This window comes from Sardina pilchardus, chromosome 24, assembly GCF_963854185.1.
Source record: "Sardina pilchardus chromosome 24, fSarPil1.1, whole genome shotgun sequence".
Classification (NCBI taxonomy): domain Eukaryota; kingdom Metazoa; phylum Chordata; class Actinopteri; order Clupeiformes; family Clupeidae; genus Sardina; species Sardina pilchardus.
The window spans coordinates 7175742-7200608 of NC_085017.1; the positions used below are offsets into that span (position 1 = coordinate 7175742).

General features: G+C 43.1%; 2 protein-coding genes across 2 annotated transcripts; both read left to right on the forward strand.

The window, feature by feature from the left end:
* The first annotated feature begins 561 nt into the window (after positions 1–561).
* Positions 562–10740, forward strand: mturn (maturin, neural progenitor differentiation regulator homolog (Xenopus)). The gene is made up of 3 exons (XM_062529279.1): positions 562–1076; positions 7102–7224; positions 8061–10740. The coding sequence occupies exons 1-3, from the start codon at positions 906–908 to the stop codon at positions 8166–8168; spliced, it is 402 nt and encodes a 133-aa protein (XP_062385263.1). The 5' UTR covers positions 562–905; the 3' UTR covers positions 8169–10740.
* Positions 10741–11008: 268 nt separating this feature from the next.
* znrf2a (zinc and ring finger 2a) lies at positions 11009–24762 on the forward strand. Its single transcript, XM_062529280.1, has 5 exons — positions 11009–11828; positions 19914–20009; positions 23336–23441; positions 23595–23670; positions 23856–24762. Exons 1-4 carry the CDS (start codon positions 11504–11506, stop codon positions 23650–23652), a joined length of 585 nt encoding a protein of 194 aa, XP_062385264.1. The 5' UTR covers positions 11009–11503; the 3' UTR covers positions 23653–23670; positions 23856–24762.
* The last annotated feature ends 105 nt before the right edge of the window (positions 24763–24867 follow it).

Here is a 24867-nt window from a genome sequence, read left to right on the forward strand (position 1 = left end):
CTGTCGCCATCTACAGGACAAGAAACTGTACATGTGGCTTATTAGTCCTCTGCTAAATATTTTCTATCTCACATAGGCTACATTTGTCATGTCATAATTAATTCCGATGACTGCGTAAAATCACTATTTTGAAAACGACTATTTTGACAAATACCCCAAATAGCCTATAGTTTGTTACGAGTTGAGACAACACATTTGGCGACGTTTACGAGCTCTTATTTAGTCTCAGTCACTTAATTTAGACATTCCAACGCATTTGCTCATAATGATTGAGCAAATATTTTACATGGGCTTTTAAACGACTTAATTTGCATATGAGTATTTGGCCTTCAGCCTATGCACGGTGATGAAGCCTAATATTTTCAATTTCAATGTTTTGTTTTTTTTTACTCCAGGAGGCCTGTGAATTCGCACTGTAACCGAGGCTTTGATGGATCGATGGATGAAGTCAGCATTTTGATAGCCAGATCAAACACATATTTGCTGCATTGTGAAATCCTCAACGTTCAGCCTCTGGTCTACCAAACAGCTGGTCGATTATAAAACATGAAACATGTTTCTTGGTCAGAGAGGGCCTTCTGATGACGATAGGACCGTCTTTTAGTCTTTCGTCATCGCGTTTCTGAGACTGACATAGCGCTCACTAATCGAAGTGCGTGCGACAGTGCGTGAGTGACATCGGTGCATCTCTGACTGCGCGAGCCTAGAGTTGAACAAACGCGGTAGAATGTTAGAGGGCAATATGCGTCAGCGTGAGCCAGAATCCCTGTAAATCACCATGCGGACGGAGCGTTAGGGGTTGCGGAGCGCCGTCAGCTGTTTTGCGTTTTTAGCATCACCGAGGGGGGGCACGGAAGATACCGGTTCAACGGCATCGCTTCGACCGCTCAGGTGCACGGTACAGGATGGAGTTCAAGCAGCTGGTGGATACCGCGGAGAAATGGTGCACGGGCAATCCGTTCGATCTCATCTTTGCGGAGGAGGACGATGAGAGACGTTTGGATTTTTACGCCGAACCTGGGATATCGTTTTATGTTCTTTGCCCAGACAATATGACGGGCGGGACCGACAATTTTGTAAGTAGCCAACAGTTCACGTTTTAACTGTGAGGAGGGTGTGGAAGATCTGTATATTTGGTGGGTGTGCACGGCAAGTCTCGCTTTACTTCTTCTTTCTTGGGTCCTAGTCGGAAGGGTCCAATAAGGATGCGAGGATACATGCGTTTTCTGTATAGCGAGTGGAATGATGTCACACGTTTGGTAACTGCAGTTTGATGCGCTCTGCCCACCTTGCGGCTGGGAACCTGGCTGGGGGGAAACATTTGAACTTACTGACGTCTTCAACTCTTACCCGTAATCAGAATAGCTAAACCATTGTAGCCTACATAACCCAGGCATCATATGAGATGATATTCCGCGATAATAAGTGTGTGTAGCCTACTGCACGGCAACGAGGCCAAAGGGTGTGGATCACACCGTCTCACCGAGCTCCATTTTCAGACTTGTTGGACTTCTAACGGTAATTCGTTCTGTCAGCAAACGGACCGACACTCTGGCAGTCTTCGGCCTCGGTTGCAGTCATCGTTAGACCTACATGAATACTTAATTACACTCTTAACTTCGTGCTTGCGCTATGCTTTCATTGGCATATGTTGGCCATTCCCTCCCAGCATTGCCAACAGCCCCAGGCAGCCTTTGTTGTGTGGTTGGCATTTTTAGAATGGCTACTCTCCAGGCTGAAGCCTACTGTAGCCTACTTAGTCAGTGTATATTCTAGACTAGATAAATTGATGGCTTTTCAGTAAACGGCGAAAAGTGAATAGCCACCTATCTGTAGCCTATAGCTTTGGGACATTCAAATCTGTGGGTAAACGTGGCAGTGCCCACTGTCATCACTGCCCATTACTTTATCAGAAATCAAGATGGCCACACAGGCCTTACAGAATTATATTGGCAGGTAATGAACTGAACAACCCTGTGTCATTATGCAACTCTTCCCTCCTTTTCCCAAAGGATTCTCTCTCTCACACACACACATGTTATCTATCTGTCTATCCCTCACCAACACAAACACACACACACACACACACACACACACACACACACACACACACACACACACACACACACACACACACACACACACACACACACACACACACTGAGAGAAAGAGAGATGTATGTGCACAACCTACATTACCATTACTCTGCATCTGAATCCCAAGGGCAGCACCCAGTGCCCAAAAATACCACCCCCCTGTACACACACACACACACACACACACACATACACACACACACACACACCCTCTGCAGGGCTACGGGAGGCTAGGGATCCTGTTACTGGGGGCCGATCAATACAGACACACCAGAGGCAACTAGGCAGGAGAGAAAGAGGGAGGGAGGGAGAGAAAGAGAGAGAGAGAGAGAAAAAGAGGGAGAGAGAGAAAGAGGGAGGGAGAGATAGAGAGTGCACCTCGCTGCTGCCAGGAAATAGGCCTTTCTAGGCCCCTGTGACACGTGTGAAGGACTGAATCCGCAGTAGCCTCCACCTTTCTCTCTCTCTCTCTCTCTCTCTCTCTGTCGCCCTCATAACAACACAGCAGTTGCATTCACTCTCTCATTTTTCCGGACTCTTCTCTCTGTGTGGCGTGTGCTTCGCGTCAGGACCCGACAGGACAGGGCAGACCAGACAGGCAGCACATTCTTCTCTCTTTGTGGCTCGCCGGCTGTCCCACGAGCCGCACCACGTCAGCTTGCGCTGCTGCTTACCGTTGCCGCTGCCCTGCGCATATGTGTGTGTGTGTGTGTGTGTGTGTGTGTACGTGTGTGTGCGGGCATGTGTGTGTGTGTGTTGTTAGCTTGGGCAGGATGTAGGATGCTGCCTACTGTACCTCTAATGTCTGCTGCCACCAAAATGCAATCAGTGCCAGCAGCCCAGCAGCCTGCTAATGATCCATAGGCCACGTGCATTAGAACATAGCGCTGCTAGAACATTTGGGCCCTATGACAGACAAGAATTCTAGGCTACCCGGACATTATAGTATTATCGGGGGCTCTGTCGATGATGGGCCCTTAGAAACGTCCTAACCCCCCCCCCCATAACCCTCCACCCCACCACCAGCGGCACCCCGTGCAGTAGAGTCTGGTGATGATGCCCTCAAGGAACCGAGCTGGATGGGCGGCTGGGGCTTTCTGGAGAGTGAAGGGAGGGAGGCCATACCTCGAGGCGCTTCTAGAACCTCGTTTCACTTTGCTCCACTCCCCAATCTCTTGATTCCCAATCCCATCAGCCCACAGGGGCTAGCCCACCAGTTGGTCTTGGAGAGCAATGCCTGGCGGTTGCAAAATAGAGGAGAGGGTTTATCATAGCATCTTACTTCTTCTGTACTTTTCAGCGTGTCATCAGTAGGTGTGGAGATGGTGATCTTATCTAACGTGGATTGATGCTGTCAGATTTGTTCAGATCTTGCTAGTCTCCAGTAGTCAATAGACATTTTTAACTCATAGTTATGAGGACACAGTGTGCAAAGTATCTCACACACACACACACACACACACACACACATACACCATGGTGTCATTTTTGTTATACTCCCATCCCCCCTTTCTAAGCATGGATTGAAATACAGCTTGTCCCAAATTTGTCAGTCGCCCACAATCACAGAGTCTTCTCTTTGCCTTTATACACTTCCCATGCCTCAGCTCACTGTAATCCTCCTTATGATGTTTTCCCATCATGGGCTTTCCTCTCTGTTCCCTGCCCTGCTGGAGGCCCACGGCTCACTGCTCACTGCTCCAGTACTAGAAAGCAGAGCTGCAAAATGCAGGGCGCAGTTATACCCTCAGCACCATAGGGTGTTCGTTGTTTGTTATTTTAATCTTGTTGTTGTATCTTTAATATATTTTCAACTTGTTACATATATATTTTTTTTTTCAACTCAAATATGCAGAGCATTTCATAACCACTTTACTTAAAGTGATTTGAAAAAAAAAAAAAAAAAGAGCGACAGTGTTAAGGGTATATGGCTGAAGCATCTCCACAGATCTCTGGTCAGATCAAATTATCCCCCCACTGCATCTCTGACCAAGTATTAGTACGTTTGCAATAGTTAATAGCAAGTTTGCGTGCTTGTTTGTCAGCCTAAGCCTGGGCAATAGTTTAAAAGTGTTTAAAAAGTAGTAATTAAATAAATAAAAAATACAAAATACACAATTAGAATACATAACACAGCATAGAATGATTACTCAGTGATAGTGATACTAGTCAAACACTCACTGAACAGCAGATTCCTGAAGTAGCCCCATGGGGATCATCAGTGATAACAATGAGAGAGTCATATCAATGTTGGGTAGGGTGGTTGTGACTTTTATTGCAATAGAGGTATCCTTGTGCTGGAAGCGAAGTGGACACACACACACACACACACACACACACACACACACACACACACACACACACACACACACACACACACACACACACACACACACACACACAGGTCTAGTAAAGTAAGCACTTCTCTATGAGCACAAAGAGTTCAGTCAGACATCTCTGCCAAGTTCCAGTCCAATCTCCATATGGCGTAGTTGTCGATCAAATTACAGCTCTTTTACCAATACAAAGCTGTTTCTATATTTCTTTCATTGTCTGGCGCAGATCAATATTGCTACAAAGAAGTATGTACATTTGAAAATGAAGGAATGAAAGGACGGTTTTGGTCATAACTCCCGACGACTCAGCTACTGGGCCTCTCATCTCTCTGGGTGCAGCGGCGTAAAGCGATTGCCGTCATCAACCAAGTTGCTGTTTAGCGTTAGTGAGATTACTGTCCCTCTGGCTGATGTATGTAAAGCGCGTTGGTTATGCAGGGAAGAGCCATACACTCCCTCAGCAGGCCTCACATGCAGCGCTGGTGTGGGCTCAGTGCCACCGAGGGTGTGGCTGTGCTGAAGCGACTACCCAAGACATACTGTAAGGCTAGTGTTCAGAACAAGCCCTCCCATCTTAATGAGTTACACAGCACTCCTCATCCATACACACACACACACATAACAAACTCCTTCAGTTTGCCTTTAGTAAACTATTTCATGTCTTTCTTGGCATGTCTTGGTTTTGCCTAAATGTTGTCATCTCACCATGAAACTATTGACTGTGGCCAGACGTGATCAGTTTTAAAACAACAGCTTATTTAGCTGAATATTTATACAATGCAATGTATTCAATATTTGATATTCAGGTTTGACTGATTGAATAAATGTTGGTTGCTTAAAGATAAAGACAATGCTAAAGATATGCAAGCACTGCTCTGATTTGTTAGTTATGATTAAAGTGTATTTAAGTGTGAAACATTGCAAAACGCAATAAATGTATTGGAGTTTTTAAACTGAGTGTGGACATTTCATTCTTGTTTGAGTTCCATTTGCCCTGCACCTCACCGATGGGGATGTATGTGGTCACTATTACAGCTCATGACTATTTGCGTGCCACAATCTTTGTACTTTGGTGTTGGAGGATCACAACTTTTTCCCATCCTACCCTCAATCAATCCATTGGCCCCTTCCTGCCATGAAAAGTTTGGGCACCACTGAACTACATTGTTGTAACTATACACTGATACATGAGCGCCTTCTCCTCCATCCACCAGAGGGCTCTCTTCTGTTTATTCCTCTGTTTACTGTTGCCTCCGTCGGTTCAGTAAACAACACGCTCTTGACAGCACAGGTGACCTAATACCATGCTGTCATTGCGAGTGCTGTGCAGTGCAGTGCAGTGCAGTCTCGTGGTCCTCTCTTGACGGCTGTTGAGTCTGCTGAATGGGCTTAGCTTCGCCGCTGCTCTCTGCAGACAGTGCTCCTGCTTTGAACCCAGTGGAGTAATTATATTATGAGAGAGGTCGTCTTTGTCTCCCCTTGGAAAAGTCCATTAACAGAGGAGATGAATGGGGCCCATTGATTCTCAGCCGAAACATGATTCATTTTGAAACAGATAGCGCTCCAAAGATGGCCCAAATACTGAGGGTGACAATGACAGTGCTCCCCCCTCTTATGTTGGCCTTGTCTGTCAGGGGTGCAATCTCTTCAAACACTTGCACTCATGAACACTAAATATATATATATATATATATTTTTTTTTTTTGTGTGCCTTTATTCATAGAGGAAAGTAGAGAGAGACAGGAAGTGAGTGGGAGAGAGAGAGATGGGTTGGGATGTGGAAATGACCGCAGGTCAGAGTCGAACCTGGGTCCCCGTGGGCACTCGGACCCGTATGTGGCAAGAGCGCTGTAGCCTCCTGTTGCGCCACAGCGCTCCCCTTGTTGTGTTAAAATAGTTGTTGAAAGTGTAGCTGAATTCTCATGTGTATGCCACTAACCCCAAGGCCCATTGTGTGTAATTTCTAGTTGCTAAATATGTTAGCGAGAGGAGGAGGAGCAGTGGAGAGAGTCTGGAGCCCAAACAACTGGAGCCTAGGAGAGAGGAAATTACCTATGACCTATGACCTATGACCTTAAACCACGGTCTTTGTTAAGTATCATGTCTATGTTTGCCTCTTGTTGTATGTAAATGTTGATGTAGGATGTGTCTTGTCCCTGTTACTTGTTATATGTGCTGCAGAGCAGGAATCTGCTGGAAATCAGCTTCTCACTGAGTCCGGCCTGTTTTAAACTGTAACTTTGTTACTTTTAATACTTTCCTGTATAATAGATATGAAATGAAATGAAATGAAACGAAATGCCAGCTGCGTTTGGGAATCTGGTGCCAGGGCAGAGAGAGGTGCGTGAAGGGAGAGGACAGAACTGTAGACTTCAGCAGAGTTACATCATGTGACCGATCCTGACGACATATTTTTATCGCCCAGCTTCCCACTGTCGCAGGTCTCTGGACTGTTTATTATTTATGGATGGGGTGAAGGTTTTTATCCAACGTGACTAAGATGCAACTGTTGATGTAACAAGGACAGGGTTCACTTAGCCATTCTCTTTATCCCTCTCTCTCTCTCTCTCTCTCTCTCTACCCACACCTCTTCCCCTCTTCTTCTTCTACTCTCTCTCTCTTTCTCTCTCTCTCTCCCTCTGTCTCTCTCTCCCTTCTTTCTCCTCAGCATGTGTGGAGTGAGAGTGAGGATTGCCTGCCTTTCCTGCAGCTTGCCCAAGACTACATCTCCTCCTGTGGAAAGAAAACCCTGCTGGAGGTCCTGGACAAGGTCTTCAGGTCCTTCAGGCCTGTAAGTAGAGACACTGCCATCACCTTCCAAACATGAACATTATTATTAATAATAAATATTATAAATAATTATGTACTAATTATGCAAAGTACCAATTCTGATTCAAAAGTGTGAACAGAATGTGACATGTAATTTTTGTATTCAGTGTTTTGGTTGGTGGTAGTGTAGTAGCTTAGCAGCTGGGCTAGCGTGTAGTAGCCTGAAAAGTTGTGGGTTCAATTCCACTGTTGTGCCCTTGAGCAAGGCACTTCACCCCAAGTTGCTCTCGGGACAGTGTAATCCCTTGTAGTATAGTTGATAAGTTTGGATAACAGTCTCTGCTAAATGTAAATGAACAACAGTTAGTTGTAGACACCTTTGTGAAGACTGGGGTCAAGTTAAGTTGAGGTTGCATAGTAACATGCAATGTCCAATAAACAACTGCTGTGCCAGAATTACACAACACAACACAACACAACACACACACACACACACACACACACACACACACACACAAACACACACACACACACACACACACACACAAACACACACACACACACACACACACACACACACACACACACACACACACACACACACACACACACACACACACACACACACACACACACTCACACACACACTCACTTATGGATTGCGTGCTGTCCCATTCTATTGCTCAGCCAGAAGTGGCGGTTCTGTAAATGGGGTGTGCATCTATGCAAATGTTTTGTTCCACAAATATTGGGAATGCATATCAGGTTTTTGCATGCTGAGCTGAGCTGAGCTGAGCTGCATGTATATTAGCCGATACTGGCAGAGGCCTGCCCTGAACCCAGCCTTTCCTGCTGCAGCTCCTAGGTCTTCCAGACATGGACGAGGACACGTTCGAGCAGTACCACGCAGACGTGGAGGACGAGTCCGAGACAGACCATCATCAGATGGGTGTTAGCCAACAGTGATGGCTGACCAAGAGCCCCCGACTACCACCGCCGCCACTCCACCCTGCCCCCCCTGCCAAACATCCAGACATACTCCGCTAATTTACACACACACACACACACACACACACACACACACACACACACACACACACACACATATATCTCTCTCATTGGCTTTCATTCTCAGACTGTCTGTCACCCTTCCACGCTCATGACTCTATGGCTGTACTCTTTCCCTCTCTCCAGCACCAGGTTTTGTCCTCTACTGCGGTTCTTTCTGATATGCGCACACACACACATATACTGTAAGTTGATGCTCTGATGAGACCTTTTGTGCTTCGCTCTTATCTTGCACAAATGCTCGGTTGAACTTAAGATATATATTTTTTGTCCACATTTAAGTTCTGTGCTTGTCAGGTCAGATGATTGTCTTGAAATCTCACACACACACACACACACACACACACACACACACACATACACACACACACACACACACACACACTCATACACACTCTCACACACACACAAACACACACACTCTCTCTCACATACACACGCACACACACACACACACACACACACACACGTCACAATTACACATAGTGGGCTGGACACAGGTATTCACAGAAGCCTGTTGAAGTGTATGATCATGCCCTTTAAATAGTTAAGTCCTCTAATTAGTTTAATTCCCATCCCCGCTCTCTTTCTTCATTTTAATTTGCACCATGTAGAGAGTATGTTAGCACAGGGGGTACTATATTGGTAGCAGTTTTACTTGGTTCAACAAGCCCTACTTACACTCCCAATAGACGGACTTATGATGAGCGGTTGCCTGCTTAGAGTACAAGGAACTCTTCTGCTATTGTATGTGGTTAGGCTCAGTGGCCTAAACACTGATTTAGGCAGGGTATTTCATGCTGAAAATACAAAGCGATTACAAAGTAGAGAGAGACTATGTACATTTTTCCTTCTCTCTCTCTCTCTCTCTCTCTGTCTTCTCAGTAATGATGAAGTGATCCCTTTAGAAAGTCACTGAAGACGCTTTTGATTATGTTGTATTGTGTTCGTATGGGTGTGGGGAAAGGCTATATCAATAGCATCTGAGAGAGACAGGCATCGGTTTTTGATCAAGTTTGATCAAAGGCTTCACAGCTTTGACTGATTGCATCTTTGAGATGTTAAGAATAGTTCCTGTGCGTGCACCACTGTTCCTGCTTGATCACTGAAGACACACCCAACTGGTTCATTGTGCTCTTCTGATGATGTTTGCTGCATTGACAGTATACTGGTAGTGAGGAAGGCACCAAAGCATTGATGTCCTTGTCGCATCGCGATTCAAGGGCAATGTCAAAACACATCCACTTGAGACAAGGCACAATGGTGGTATTCACAGCCATCTAAACAATGTGTCGAATTAAATAGGAACATTTCGTAAAAGTATATAGCTATGGCCTCGCACACACATGCACTGTCGTTATAACATTTTGGTACACTGCAAGAACAAGCTATAATGCAGCACAACACCACCATCTCTAGAGAGACATGATCATACACCAACACAAACCAACCAACGGCATCCTGCAAGGTTCACCACAGGCTGTAGCCGGCTATGGGGGCTGGATGCTGATGACTTGAAATTGGCCTGTTGATTTTAGCTGCTGGTGCTCTCCTGACACTGACTGCGTTTAGTTGCACTTCAGTATCCCGGTTATTATCAGGATTTTGAGTGTCCCGGTTTGCGCATATATATATAAACATCATATCCTGATTTCAGAGCCCCGGATTGACCCGTATCCTGGTTTTGAGAAATCTGGTTAAGCTAGCTGGAGTACTCTGAAAGAAACTGGGATACTGTTCCATTTACACACCTTATCCCGGACAGCGGCTGGCTACATACGTAGAACTCTATTGTTGGTAACCGTCATACTAGTATTTATCATGTAGGCGAGGCTATACAGGGATATTAATAATCAGGTGTATCTGTGTTTATGTAAACAGCATATTCTGAATATAATCAAAACCAGGATAAGCCTCATAACCGGGATACCAAAGTCCATGTAAGCGCAGTCACTGATACACCCCTCCATCTTTCTCTGTTTCATCCATATGCACTGTCTTCCTGTCCATGCTCAGCCTAACAGCGCAAGAGAGGCCCACTGCGTATACGTCTGTGGTAACACAAGTTGAAGCTGCTGGTTTTCCTGTATTTATTATTATTATTATTATTATTATTATAATTATGATGATTATTATTATTTGATTAATTAATACTATTGTTATTATATACTATGGGTCGAATGTCTTTTTTAACATATTGTTTGTTTGTTTCTTATACATTGTTGAGTCTGTGCACTGTGATGCTTTCGCGGTAGTTTTCTGACCCATGGCCTTTCAGAACATGCCTAAAAAAATCCACATATGGTTTCTTTGAACGTTTCAGGTAACTTGTGCTTCTGGACATGAATGTTAGGTTGTTTTCTCCAACCCTTGTTTAGTTGGTTACCTGAGTTTTCTCCCCCAAGACTCTGTGATTTATGTTGTCCAGTTTATGTGAAATTCTTGAATATAAACTATTTGGAGGCAATAATCTTGCTGTCTCTCTTATTTGTCTGAAGTGGAGTGACATTTTTTACTCACTAGGCCTACAGATGTTAAAATAGAGGTTTAGGCTATTGTTAGCCTAATTATATACCTCATACCTGTTAAAATGACTCAATAGACGTACGTTTCCCATGTTTTGAGAGACTGATGTTGGCAACGTGCTGTGTGTGTGTGCAAAGCTCTTTGCTGTCTGTCGTTGTGGAGTTTTGAGTCCAGCGCTGACGTCACCTGACGCACATACAGTAGGAGGGCAATCCCAGCTTTTAACACAGCGCGATGGCCTCCAGTAGACAGCTCGAACCTCCACGCTCTTGAACCTCGCCGTTTTCTTTGGCATTTGTTTTCCTCTTTTCACGACTGCTACTCGGAAGCACATTTTAATTTGCTGTCGCACGACAGGCAGAAAAACAAGATTTCTGGGGAATGTTTGGTAATACCTGGAGATCATGACATCGGAGAGAGGAGCGCAACAAGTGCGCTAAGAATTTCTCGCCTCACCTATTTGGGTCAGCCAGGTTTAGATATTTATTGATGTTCCTACCGTTGGACACAATTTCTTTTACGTTTTATTTTAAACAGCAAGGCTCACTAGTTGTCATCGCTGGGTTGTATTATTTTGAGTCGCTACTTCGTTTCCTTCAGTCCAGAGACCATGCCGGGTAACCTATGATCCACAGATAATACTGATCCCAACTGCGTGTGAGTCGACAACAGCAGTCAGGTGAGACCTCACACCTGAAACTACAGTTATGGGTCCAAAACAGAGTATCCCTGCCACCAACGGTCGGGTCAGAGCTTACTCCGGTTCGGATGTCCCTTCGTCCACTTCTGGTAACGGGGCAGGTAGGACTGCTGGGTTGAGAGGCACAGCGGGGATTTCACAAATGGGACAAAGGGGCAGATACAACCAAGGTACCAGGCCGAATTCACTTCACCAAGCAGCGGTTAATATACCAAACAGCGGTGGGAATCACAGTAGCAGTGATGACACCGATGGAGAGACAGATCTACCCGGCAGGAGTAGGCTTCTGATAGGATCCTTACCAGCCCACCTCTCACCGCACCTACTTGGAGGTAAGGAAATCCATGCGTCATAAAGATCTGATCATAATGGCTTTGTGTCTTCATCTGAACACTCAAATATTGTAGGCTAAATGTAACTAGCCTACATAGTCTATAACATTCACACGTTTTCAACAGACCTTTAGTCTTGTGCATATCCTGAAAACAGTATATTCACATAGGCTATTCACAGCACACAGCATATTCATACAAATACACATTATTAGTCATGTCTGAAAAGGTAGATTTCTCAAACTTTGAGGAGTCAATGATTTAGAAATAGCACGTTGATAGAGGCAATAACTTGAACAGATATGGATTTTTTGCTTATTGGTTGAAATGCAAACAGACACATGTTTTTGTAGACTATGTCTCAAAATAGATCACAGGCCTGTTTACTAGGCCTAGAGCAAGCACACTGTCCCTTCCTCTGCTGAATGTCATAATGAGCAGAATGGCAGGTATGTGATCATGTAAATGTTTTACCTTTAAGGCAGTCAAAACAAGGACACAGAAAACTGTTCTTTTCACTGTCCACATGACGTTGTATTTGTGGCTGCATTTGGAGCCTTAAAACCACCATCTCAAACAGATAAGGGATAAGGGAATGATAACAGGCAGGTGGCTCACACACACAGACAGGCTGAGGTGAGGTGCAGGCCCATCGGTGAGGTGCAGTCACGGGTCAGTGTGTGTTGCAACAAGACATAGTAGGCCAGTCCGAGACGCACAACTTCATCAATAACGAACACGGGATGAACGATGGACTCACATGACACCTCAAAGAAAAGTGTCAGCAAACCCATTTTATTTATGGATATGGCCACGCATTTGCTTATCTTACGCTTTGAGTTGTTGACAAATGATATGCCAATTTTCCCTTTGTAGTCTTTGCACTCATGCCAAATGTTTTGTTAACCCTTTGATGCATGAGCTATTGAAACCCCCTCTAATGCATAACATGGGTCACAAGTGACCCGCATTCATTTTCTATGGAGTTTTGTTGAAGGGCTAGGGTTTCTTAGCAATATCTTTAAAAAAAACTTATTTTCATGACCCAGCACTCCATGAATTCCTCAATTAACTTGTTTTTGTTCATTACAAGACTAAGTTGTATTTTTTTCTCTTAAACGTTTTAAAGAAAAACACTTTTCTGTCAATACCCCTCTAATTCATAACATGGGTCACAAGTGACCCGCATTCATTTTCAATGGAGTTTTGTTGAAGGGTTAGGGTTTCTCAGCTATTTTCAAGAAAATAATTCAATTTATGATTTAATATTCCAGGTTTCCATCACTTATTTAGTTTCTTCCAAACACCAATCATTATTTTCATTAATTGATGGTCACTCCTTGAATTCTAACACTTTTTATGTGCCTAAATTACATTTGAACACATGGGCCACAAATGACCCGCATTCATTTCCTATGTAAAATGAACCTATAATCAAAATTTATTTGCAGTACTCTTTGAAATCAGTGTCATTTGTCATTTCATATTAAAATTTACCATTACATATTAATATTTTAACAAACACCAATAATTATATTCATTCCTCTATGCCTACTCCATGAATGTGACTAAGTTTTGTGAAACAATACAATGATTGAACACATGGGTCAGAAATGACCTGTGTCTGCAAAGTGTGATTGTGAGTAAGATAATGAATATTATATGAACCATTTTATGTAACTATAATATTTGCAAGACCATGGCGATATGGGGAGTGCTGAGACAACCCAGCCACAAGAGGACTTAAGACAAGAAAATCCAAGAGAAAGCGATGCAGCCTTTGTCCAACTGCCAGTGATGGAAAAGTCACCCTCTCCTGCTCCAAATGCACACGGCCTGTGTGCCAGGACCATAAAGTGACAGTGGTCATTTGTGAAACATCCCTACTGGTACGCTGGTAGCTGGTTTGAGCTGATCTTTGCTGGTTTTCTTCCAGCTATTGCTGCTAGCTGGTGTAGCTGGTTAGGCCACCAGGTTGACATGCTGGCGTGACCATCTGAGGAAGCTGGTCATGGCCTGTCGTGTGGGATACCGCTGGTGTTAGATGGTCATGCTGGTGACCAGCCTGCCAAGCTTGACATTGTTGGTGTGAGATGGTCATGCTGGCTTGCTAGAATGACCAACATAAGCTGGCATGGCCAGTAAAAACCAACAATGTAGACCAGCAACACCAGTTAAAATGAGCTTGAGGTGGTACGACAAGCAAAACCATCAGTTTTAGTCGCATTTACTACTTCTCCACAGTTTGAAAGTTAACCAGTTCTCCAAGTCCTCTCGCTATAGATCTATTTTCACATCCCTCAGACCGTCACCACGGTATACCTATGAATGATGCCATCCACAGGTAGACCATGGTGACGGTCTGAGAGAAGTCTCATAGATCCATAGTTATGGACATAAATTGCGTTACTGATGCACTGCAGTTCTGTATTGGTATTCAAAGTGTCAGTGACATAATGTACAGTGTTTTACAAAAGCAAATTAAAAATGTTTAGATATAATAACAGCTATTTCTTTTTTTTCAGATTATTTTTTTGGCCTTTTTATGCCTTTAAATGGACAGGACAGTAGAGTATGACAGGAAGTGAGTGGGAGAGAGAATTGGGGTGGGATCTGGAAAGGACCACGGGACAGGAATCGAACCCGGGTTGCCGGCGTGTGGTGCAGGTGCCCCAACCGCGTCACGGCTGGGGCCTATAACAACTATTTCTAATCAGATTAGTATTAGAAATATTAGAATTTGTTGTTTGTATTAAAATTGTTCTCATAATATTCATTATCTTACATAATCACACTTTGCACACACAGGTAATTTCTGACCCATGTGTTCAATCATTGTATTGTTTCACTAAACTTACTCACATTCATAGAGTAGTCATAAAGGAGTGAACGATTATTGCTGTTTATTAAAATCTGAATTTGTAATGGTAAATTTGAATATTAAATGACTAATTACACTGATTTCAAAGAGTACGGCAAAGAAATTCTGATTATAGGCTAATTTTACATAGGAAATGAATGCGGGTCATTTGTGACCCATGTGTTCAAATGTAATTTAGACAAATAAAAAGAGTTGGAATTCAAGGAGTATCCATCAATTAATGAAAATAATAATTGATGTTTGGAAGAAACTAAGTAAGTGATGGAAACCTGGAATATTAGATGACAAATTAAATTATTTTCTTAAATATAGCTAAGAAACCCTAACTCTTCAACAAAACTCCATAGAAAATGAATGCGGGTCACTTGTGACCCATGTTATGCATTAGAGGGGTAGTGACAGAAAAAGTGTTTTTATTTAAAAAGTTTAAGAGAAAAAAATTATATTTAGTATTGTAATGAACAAAAACAAGTTAATTGAGGATATCATGGAGTGCTGGGTCATGAAAATAAGTTATAGCTGAGTTACAGAAAAAATAAACTCGTCCGGGTCACTTGTGACCCATGTTATGCATTTAAGGGTTAAGCGTATGCTTTCACTCTGGAATCCACATCTTTTGATCATCTTCACTTGATCAGACTTTGGTGTGATAAGTGCACGTTAAGATGGTGTGGACAGAGTTTTTGCTTTATTATACGACTGCTTCATCACAATCATCTTGCCAAGCACTGTTCTTTCATTGGGCCATTGGCTGTTCCACTCCCTGTCAGGGATAGATAGTGGTAATTATTACTTAATATGGTGTCTATAAAAATCATTTCCCATAATGTCGGTATAATGAACTTTGAAGGCACTTTTTAATATCAACTGTTTCCTGCAAGCTGAGACCAACCTATTTTGCCACTTATAACAGAGTGATTATTGGTGGAATGGTGGTAGTGGGGATGGGGTGGGTTAACGAAAAATGTACGATCTCCTGTTCCTCAGGTGACAATGGCATGCAGACAAGAGCATGGCTTTTGGCCAGAGTGTGTGTGCAGTTTGTGCTCACACTCTCATATGCAAATTACTTTAATAGACTTTTTGGTGATTGTGTGGTGCGTGATGCATGTTAACCTGGTTAGAGATATGTTGTGCCCTCTCAGCGACTCGACTCAGCTACAATCTTTCCATAATGAGATGCTATCTCACAACATACACAATGCCAAAGCGCTTTGTCATGCCAAGTTATATGTTTTTATTGGGACAACAATTAGATTAACTGTGAACTCTGAACAGTATCCTTTTTTATGGCCGTTTACGCTCTAGCAATCAGGGCAATGCCAAAGGAATGTTATGTCTATTGTGACTACATAAGCGAAAGAGAGAGGGAGGGAGAGAGAGAGAGAGAGAGAGAGAGAGAGAGACCTTAAATGTCAAGAGTCAGACCACTCCAAAAGAAATTTCTCACCATGCTCCAGATATGAGCCCCCACCCCCACACACAAAGTTATTCAACAGGCTAGAAAGAGCACACCACACTCCAGTTAATGGAATAGTGTTTTAACTGTATAGAAATGGAAGTAGTTGCTGTGGTAACCTCAACATTACTATCCCACACATTCCAGTTCCTACAAAAAGCCACACCTCTTCACAAATCAGAGATCCAAACAAAAGAAGACACATTGTACAATATGGTCTTTAAAAAAGTCTGGAGTTTTTTTGGGGAGGTTCATAGCAGCAGAAACATGATTTCAGGGTCTTGCATATTGTGAGAAAATAAATGGCTCTTTACTATAATGTCCACCAACTGATAACATAGGATTCCAGGGATAAATCTAGTTGAATATGAATATGAATATGAATATATGAACTTTGAGGCCATGGTGTTGGTAGCTTTGTGGGAAAAAATGGAGTATATATACTGTACATAAAAGTCCCGTAGGTCAGAAAGCATACACTGACTGATAGTCCTATGAGGAGAGAGATTTGGGTTATCTGACGTCTGTCATCTTAATGCTAACTGCATCCCGGTTAGTGGGTGAAGTAGAACTAGTGATTACACGTTACGTTTGTCACATGGTCTGGTTTTGTTTTGTTGTTGTTGTTGTTGTTGTTTTTTCAACACCCATGCAGATGTTGAAAGCAGTTAAAGGAATAAACTGGGAACTGACCCATGGCAGTATAGAGGTGGCTGTAGTATGGCCTTCTCAGGTCCTCAGGACTTCTATTACAGCAGTCCAGATTTTCTAACTGTATCTCTTTTGTTACTTTCCCGGTCTCATTGTTAGACAATGGCATAGGAATCAGGAAATGCCTTGCTGTCTCCCCCCCTCCTCCTCCCTGATATCTCCCTCTCTGTCTATCTCTCTCTCCCTCCCTCCCTTTCCCTGTCTCATTCACCCTCCCTCTTGCAATCCTACTCGATACCTCAGCTCTTAACTCAAACCCTGGGATAGGTGTCAGGAAATTCTCGACTCTCTCTCTTTTTGTCTGTGTCGCTCTTGATCTGGTCTCATACACACTTCCACACACAGACACTCAGTGCCTCTTTCTATGACCATGCAACAGGTGCCAACAGGAATGCCTCACTATCTATGCGTCTCTTTCCTTTGTTCTCTCTCTCTCTCTCTCTCTCTCTCTCTCTCTCTCTCTCTCTCTCTCTCTCTCTCTCTGCATACCCAGTGGCAGATTATTTTACCATGGAATGGGTATCAGGAAATGCCACCTTACATGCATATACCCAGTGGTTAATTATTTGACCATCGTATGGGTATCTGGTAAACCCCTTTCTCTCTCTCTCTCTCTCTCTCTCTCTCTCTCTCTCTCTGTCTTGTGCTTGTTCTCTCGTAGATGTCTCTCTCTCTCTGTATGTGTGTCTTGTTCCTGTCCTCTCGTAGATATCTCTCTCTCCCTCTCTCTTGCTCTCTCTCTCTCTCTCTCTCTGTGTCTTGTTCTTGTTCTCTCGTAGACATGGCGGCCGCAAGGTCGGCTGTGCTGAAAGGGCCGCGGTGGCGCTCGTAGCTCGTAGCCTTGGCGCAGTAATCCGCCTTGAAGAGTTAATCCTAATGCGTGTCAGAGTGGTGGACTTTCGCGCAGGCTTGGCTGACCTGCTTTTTCTCTCCCTGTTAATCTTTGCTTAGGCGCAAGCTGGCGCTGATGGTAAACAGGTGTGTTTGAGTGTGTGTGTGGTGTGTGTGTGTGTGTGTGTGTGTGTGTGTGAGAGAGAGAGAGAGAGAGAGCGAGACAGACAGAGGGAATGGATATGTATACGCGTGCGTGCATGTACAGTATGTCTGCATGTATGTGGGTGTGTGCTTCTCTCTCTCCCACTCTATGTGTGTGTCTGTGCGTGTGTGTGTTTGTGTGTGTGTATGTGTGCGCGTGAATTCATATTATATTTTGATGTATACACTATATGGAGTTTGTAAGAGACACTTTCTGTACCTACTGAGTGTGTGTGTGCGTGTGTGTGTGTGTGTGTGTGTGTGTGTGTGTGTGTGCACATGTGTGTAAACATTCTACTCTATTTACTTAGTAACTGAGGGGTGCATGAATATATTGAGCACATTATTGACTTTGGAACAACAACAAAATAAGATTGTTCAGATTTGATATTTAACACATAAATGAAAAATGAGGGCTGAATATACAGTCAGAGAGGAAGTGTGTTGGCTATAGAGTGCTGGTGGAAAACAGCAAGATAAAACAAAATGGCCAGCAGACAATGCCTGCTATTTTTCTTGCAGTGTCAGGCAGAAGCTGTTTTTCCTTCCTGAAAGAGGGCTGACTGCCCCCCACCCCACCCCTCCTTCTCTGCCTCCCCCTCTCTCTCTTTCTCTCTGTCTCTCTCTCACACTCCCTCCCTCTCTCTGTAAGTGTTTTGTTTTCGAGGTTCCAGGACACCTTGGTCACACACTAGGTTAACGACATGACCGTGACTCTGGGTTTTTTTCCCCATATTCCTCTTTTCTAACGACTCTTTGACCTTTCCCCTTTTTTGTCACTTGGGTCCTTGCCATGCTGAGTACATGGCGTTGTGCTTGTACACGACATTACCTTTAAGCAGTGAAGTGCAGCTCTTTTACCTGCAAAATAACAGATTGCAATTAATTCTGAGGCCAGACTAACTTAAACAGGGAATAAAGTCTCTGACATTGCCAGTGTGTGCCCTGAATGCTTCATATTGCTCTATGTAACGTTGTTGATTGGGTGGGATCAAGAGCCTTTTAGTAAGTGATTGACTAACTAAGTAGCCTACCGTCTACCGCGCTAAATTGTGTTAAATATTGACGTCAAGGAGCATAGATATCAATTCTTCCTTTGTGTTGCTTTAAAGACCTTGCAGCCTTTTGGCAAGTCTGATATATATTTCTCTTTTCGTATTTTTTACCCTCAAATGCTCTCCTCGACTTGGCTTTGGCAGAGTGCTGAAATGTGATAAGGCCAATATAATGAGATTTGTGTCTTTGTTTTCAGGTCCTCCATCACAAGGGCCATTTTACGATTTAATTCTCCTCCGTTTTAGTTGCCGTTAATCACAGTATGATCAAAAGCCATAGTTCACAGCAAGCAGTCAGGTTATAGTAAGTTCGTTAAAGGTGGCACTTGCCAAATTCCATGACCTGAGCCGCATCCTTCATGTGCTCTATGGTGTTTGTTTCAATGTGTTGTGCATGCAATGCACCCTGGGCCCTCGTGTGTAAGCTGGAAGGTGTTGTCTGAGTCCTCATCCTCTCCTCTAAAGCTGCTTGTCTGGAGCAGTAACTCAAACCAAAATAGATAGGTGCCATATCACATTGTTTTGTAACTTGTTTCGCTCTATTCGTTTAGTTCTAAATCATACTTTTTTTTTTTTTTTTTTTTTTAAACTGACAGCGCCTCCTCTGGCATGAACCTTAGGCTTGTGAGACGTTGACCATCCATACAGATATACTTTTAGTACCTTTCGTACTGCTGGATGAGTGTCTTACAATTCCACAAGTCAATTTCATGTAGTCTTTTAATGCCTCTTGCTTGACTTTGTTACTTGAGTTTTCAGCTTTCCGTCTCTACTTTATTCTTCAACACCAAATGAAATTTCACTGCAATGTTTTATGTTAGTAAGTATGTGACATATAAACTTCCTTGTATCCTCGTATTGATGATTGTCTTGTCCTCCATCCTCTCTCTCTCTCACTCTCTCTCTCTATCTATCTACCATTCTCTCTCTCTCTCTCTCTGCAGGGTTCCACTGTCCCGTTTGCTCCAAGTTTGTTCCGTCTGATGAGATGGACCTCCACCTCGTCATGTGTCTCACCAAACCCAGACTCTCCTATAACGGTGAGCCGCAGCTGCCTCTGTAATGAGCTCACTTCCTTTCATAAATCATAGATCATAAAACCATTCGCCTCACCCGCATCAGACGGTGTGTGTGGGTTCAGCAGGGATATAGATCGCCTGCATTATTTAGCTTTGCAAATGAATCAGGCTTCACAAACTGTACATCTATACAAAAAGTGGATTTTTGTTGGGTTTTTCTTTCGGGGATTAATGTCAGTCCATTTTAGATTAGTAACTGTATATGTCACTCGCCCGCCAGACACGGCATCAAACAACAGCATACCTCTTAATCTGGATCTATGCTATGGTTAGGCAATTCACTGATATAATGATACCAATACTTTTTTATCATTATTATTTATTTAATCCAATTTTCTATCAAATTATTAGATATAATATTGATGTACATCACAAGTTACATATATTTGAGTACTGATGTCTTGACAGCTTGTAATTGACAAATGCTTAGTCTGTGGAGCAATGTTGTGAAGTATATCTTCAAACTTGACAATAGGAGAGAGATACAGTATTTGTGGATTTATTGTCATAGAGTTAAATGGTATTTAGTGCAGGTCATACTGTCATTCCCAACCCCTTAACCTTTTTCTATGTCTCTCCATCTCAAATTGAAAGAGTGGGCAAGAACTATTGGCCAATTGACCTATTTTCAAAGCAATAACATACAGCACTTGACTTGAAGGTATCTACATAAGAGTGACATGACACTGCCGTGAACACATGACGCTGGCGTGACACATGACCATAACCCTAACCTCTATTCTCTAACTCTAACCCTCGGCCGTCATAACCCTAACTCGTCATGACAAAAAGCAAATGACACTTAATGACAGAAACGTAATGTTATAGTTTAGTTAATTATAGTAAAGTTTATAATGTTTATGACACGTTCATGACAGTGTCTTGTCAGCCTTATGTAGCTACCTTCAGGCAAAGAAAGAAACATAAATATTTGTGGATTTATTGTCACAGGTAAATCTGATTGACATGATATTTAGTCTAGGTACTATCCTTCCATGCTCCTTAACCTTTCTTCTCTCTCTCTCAACCTCACATTCAAATGGCAGTTGGTAACAATAAACCTTTTTTCAAAGCAATAACATACTAATACAATGAACACAGCTGGCACAATTCAAAATACAAAGGATGATATGATAAGACAGTGGTGGAAAAATCTCTCTCTCTCTCTTTCTCCCTCTGTTTGTCTCTGTCTGTTTCTCTCTCTGTGTTTCTCTCTCTCTCTCCCTCTGTCTGTCTGTCTCTCTCTCTGTTTCTCTCTCTGTTCTTCTTATGTATATTTTTACATCTGTACATGCTTCTCTCCGTTTCTGTCTCCGTCTCTCTTTCTTTCTCTTATGCATATTTCTCTGTCTGTACTTGCTCCTCTCTGTGAGTGAGTTCATTGCAAGTAGTCGGTGCTCTGTGGCTCCGTGGTGGCGGTCAGGCTGGTGGCTTTTAGCTCCGTCTCAGATTAGTGCTTTGCCTGGGTGACCTCTGTGGTCAGCCTGCAGGAGGAGAGGGCCAAAATAAGGGGATTAGGGGCCTGTCAGCGCCCTGATTGAAACTGTGGGAAAAACTCAGAGTAACCCCTCACACACAGACACACACACACACACACACACACACGCACACACGCACGCACGCACGCACGCACGCACGCACGCACGCACGCACGCACGCACACACACACACACACACACACACACACACACACACACACACACACACACACACATATTCATGGAGAGGCACTCATTCCCACACACACACACACACACGCACACACACACACACACACACACACATACTCATGGAGAGGCACTCATTCCCACACACACACACACACACACACACACAGCTGACACACACAGAGTGGGATATAGCTAATGTAATAGCATTGTATTGCAGCGTATTGTATTGTAGATTGATCTGAGAACAGGAGGATTTGCTTTTGTATTCACCATGATATTATCTCTGGTTTGATACTTTGTCGTAGTATCCGTCCCCATTATCTATTTTTATCTGACTAGGACTATTGTAATGCTCGACTGTGCCAGTTATTCATTTCAAGGATTTCAAGTCAGGCATGTTTATTTATATAAAGCATTTCCTAGGGGTAATTCAGTGTGTTGTACATAAACAAAAGCAAAACATGACCATCAATAAAAGCACAAAAGGGCAATAGGTGTAACCAAAAAAAAAAAAAAAAAGTACATTGAATTGGTTAAAAAAAAAAAGACAAGGCAGAATAATTTCTTTTTGAATTATTTTCACCAGATAATAAGCCAAAGCCACAAAGTGTGATACTGTGGCGGGCTCATGTATACTCTTTCACTTATTCTTCACTCAAGCACTTAGCAAGAGATGAACTTTGACCTCCTGTAGTTTGATTTTAATTCTATCCGTGGAGTAATTCATCATGCCATTGGCTCAGCAAATGTAATAGCTGATCCCTGTAACAAGTCAACATACCTGTCACTTGTGATGCGGGGGGGGGGGGGGGGGGGGGCAGGGGCAGCACAAATGACAGCAATCTCCATGAACCAGCCAACATAGACCCTAACCTGTATAAACAAGACAGAAACATGCAGTATAAACTAGGTTGATTCCTGCATGAGAGCCATTTTCTCCAGGGTATCTGCCAGTGTGCAGCATGTGGCTGCCACCACACAGACAGAACTGCACACTAAATAGCTTTGGTTGAGTATTCCAGCGGCCCTGTCCCGTCCCGTCGGCGCAGCTGAATCAGCAGGTGTATTACAATAGGGATGACTATGGAGATGACCAGGACGATTAGGCCCTCGTCATGTCTGCGCCATATGTTTTACTGCCTGCGCTGCCGTGTGTTGAAAATCTGCATTTGCATGGTCCAGTCAACTGCCCATAGTAGAAATGGCCTCTCCTTCCATTTTGAAGACATGGCCAGGCCTGTTTTGTGTTATTGTCGTGTGGTTGTGATAGGAGGTGTGTGTTTTGAGCGCCCTCATCTGGTCATTTTATGCTAATGACCGTGGCAGCTAATCTAACCTAATACCTAACCATTAGATCAGTGGACCTCACCTTACTATCTCACTTGTGTGTATTCTTGAAAAATAAAGAATCAAATAAGGTTGTTGTAAGGTCCATGTTTAAGAAAAGTTCAGGAAGTGCTCTTGATAGATGTATGTGAAGTACTAACATTAAAAAAATAGAAAAAAGGTTTCCTATAGGTCGTAATTTGTTTGCATGTTGTTGTAAATGTGTTTTGGTCAAAACGTATTTTTTTGTCTGTAGTCATCATGCCTGATTTGTATCACTGTTTCTCACAGAGGACGTCCTAGCAAAGGATTCTGGGGAGTGTGCCATATGCTTGGATGACATGGTCCAGGGGGACACCATCGCCCGACTGCCCTGTCTCTGTATTTATCATAAAGGGTAATAAAACACAAGTCTTCCCACTTTCACTTATCACCCACCAAACCCCCGGTCAAAACCCAGCCTACACTTGACAATATCACTGGAACCAGATTGGTGATATCTTGTTTTCAGAATGGTCTCCAATTTCAGATTTCTCCTTTTGTCCAACAGCTGCATAGATGAGTGGTTTGAGGTGAACCGATCTTGTCCAGAACATCCTTCTGATTAAGACACAGAGCATATAGAGGTAAGCAAGAAGAACGTGTTGTGTGTAAAGGAGATAGATAGATAGAGAGAGAGAAAGTGAGACAGAGGGAAAGAGAGACAGAGAGAGAGAAACTGTGTTTGCAAGACATCAACTCAGTTGTATGAACTCTGAAGAATCTGATGTTAAGAAATAACACCTGTTTTTTTTTTTTTTTTTTTTATAAGGTTTTGTATAATGGGGAACAGCTGAGAAAAATCTTCACAAAAACCTGGCAGTGACACAAGGACACTTGGACCCTATGGCTTCCCTCTCGACACCATAAAGCATATCAGTGCCACCTCAAAGGGCTTCCACTGCTGCAAGGACTCACCAAAGTGCCAAAAAACGTAGCATCTTCTAGTAAAGCAAATCCTCTGGAATTTCATGTTGTTGGTTTTGCACTCCCAGACCTAACTCCATTCCACAAAACAAGCAACGCTGCTGGATCACTGACCAGGGAGGATCCTTTCTGGTTGGTTTGACCTTTGAATGACCTCTGCTTGAACACCAAACCTCAGGCCTGAATCATCAGCAGCAGGGTGTGGGGGCACTGGCAGTGTAATGGTCAGAGCAGAGGATATGGATGGTTTTAAGAGCGTGACAAGTGAATGAATGTGTCAAATTGTGTTGCCCGGTGTGGGACATTCCCATTTCGGGATGAAGGACAGAGAAACACAAGGGTTGATTTCAGGGAAAGATGTACATATTTTTGATCAGATATTAACGTAATCTTAACTTTGTAAATCACTGTTGCCAATTGAAAATTATGTAAATAATAGTAAGAGTTTAATTACAGCATTACAGTTCTTTCTCTCTCTAAGCTTAGATGATTACCAAAAATAATAACCAGTCTGTTTAGTGAGCTGGTGAAGGTAAATGTGGATGTAGCATTGCCTTCCATTTCTGTGTGTGAACGTAACTGGTCTCTGATCACTTGAGACAAAAGAGCAAGTTAGTGCTGTCACTGACTAGAGTGCTCGAAAACACACTTGGAGAGATCATGGATTCTATGGACGAGAAAGGCCACCCTAGGCTAGGAATGTGGTACCGTATGAACTAAGTGCCATTCTTTCATGTAAAATATGCTGCTGTAAACATACATGTTGTGCGTGCGTGTGTGTGTGTGTATGTGTGTGTGTGTGTGTGTGTGTGTGTGTGTGTGCGTGTCAGATATGTCACGAATGAGATCAACCAAAG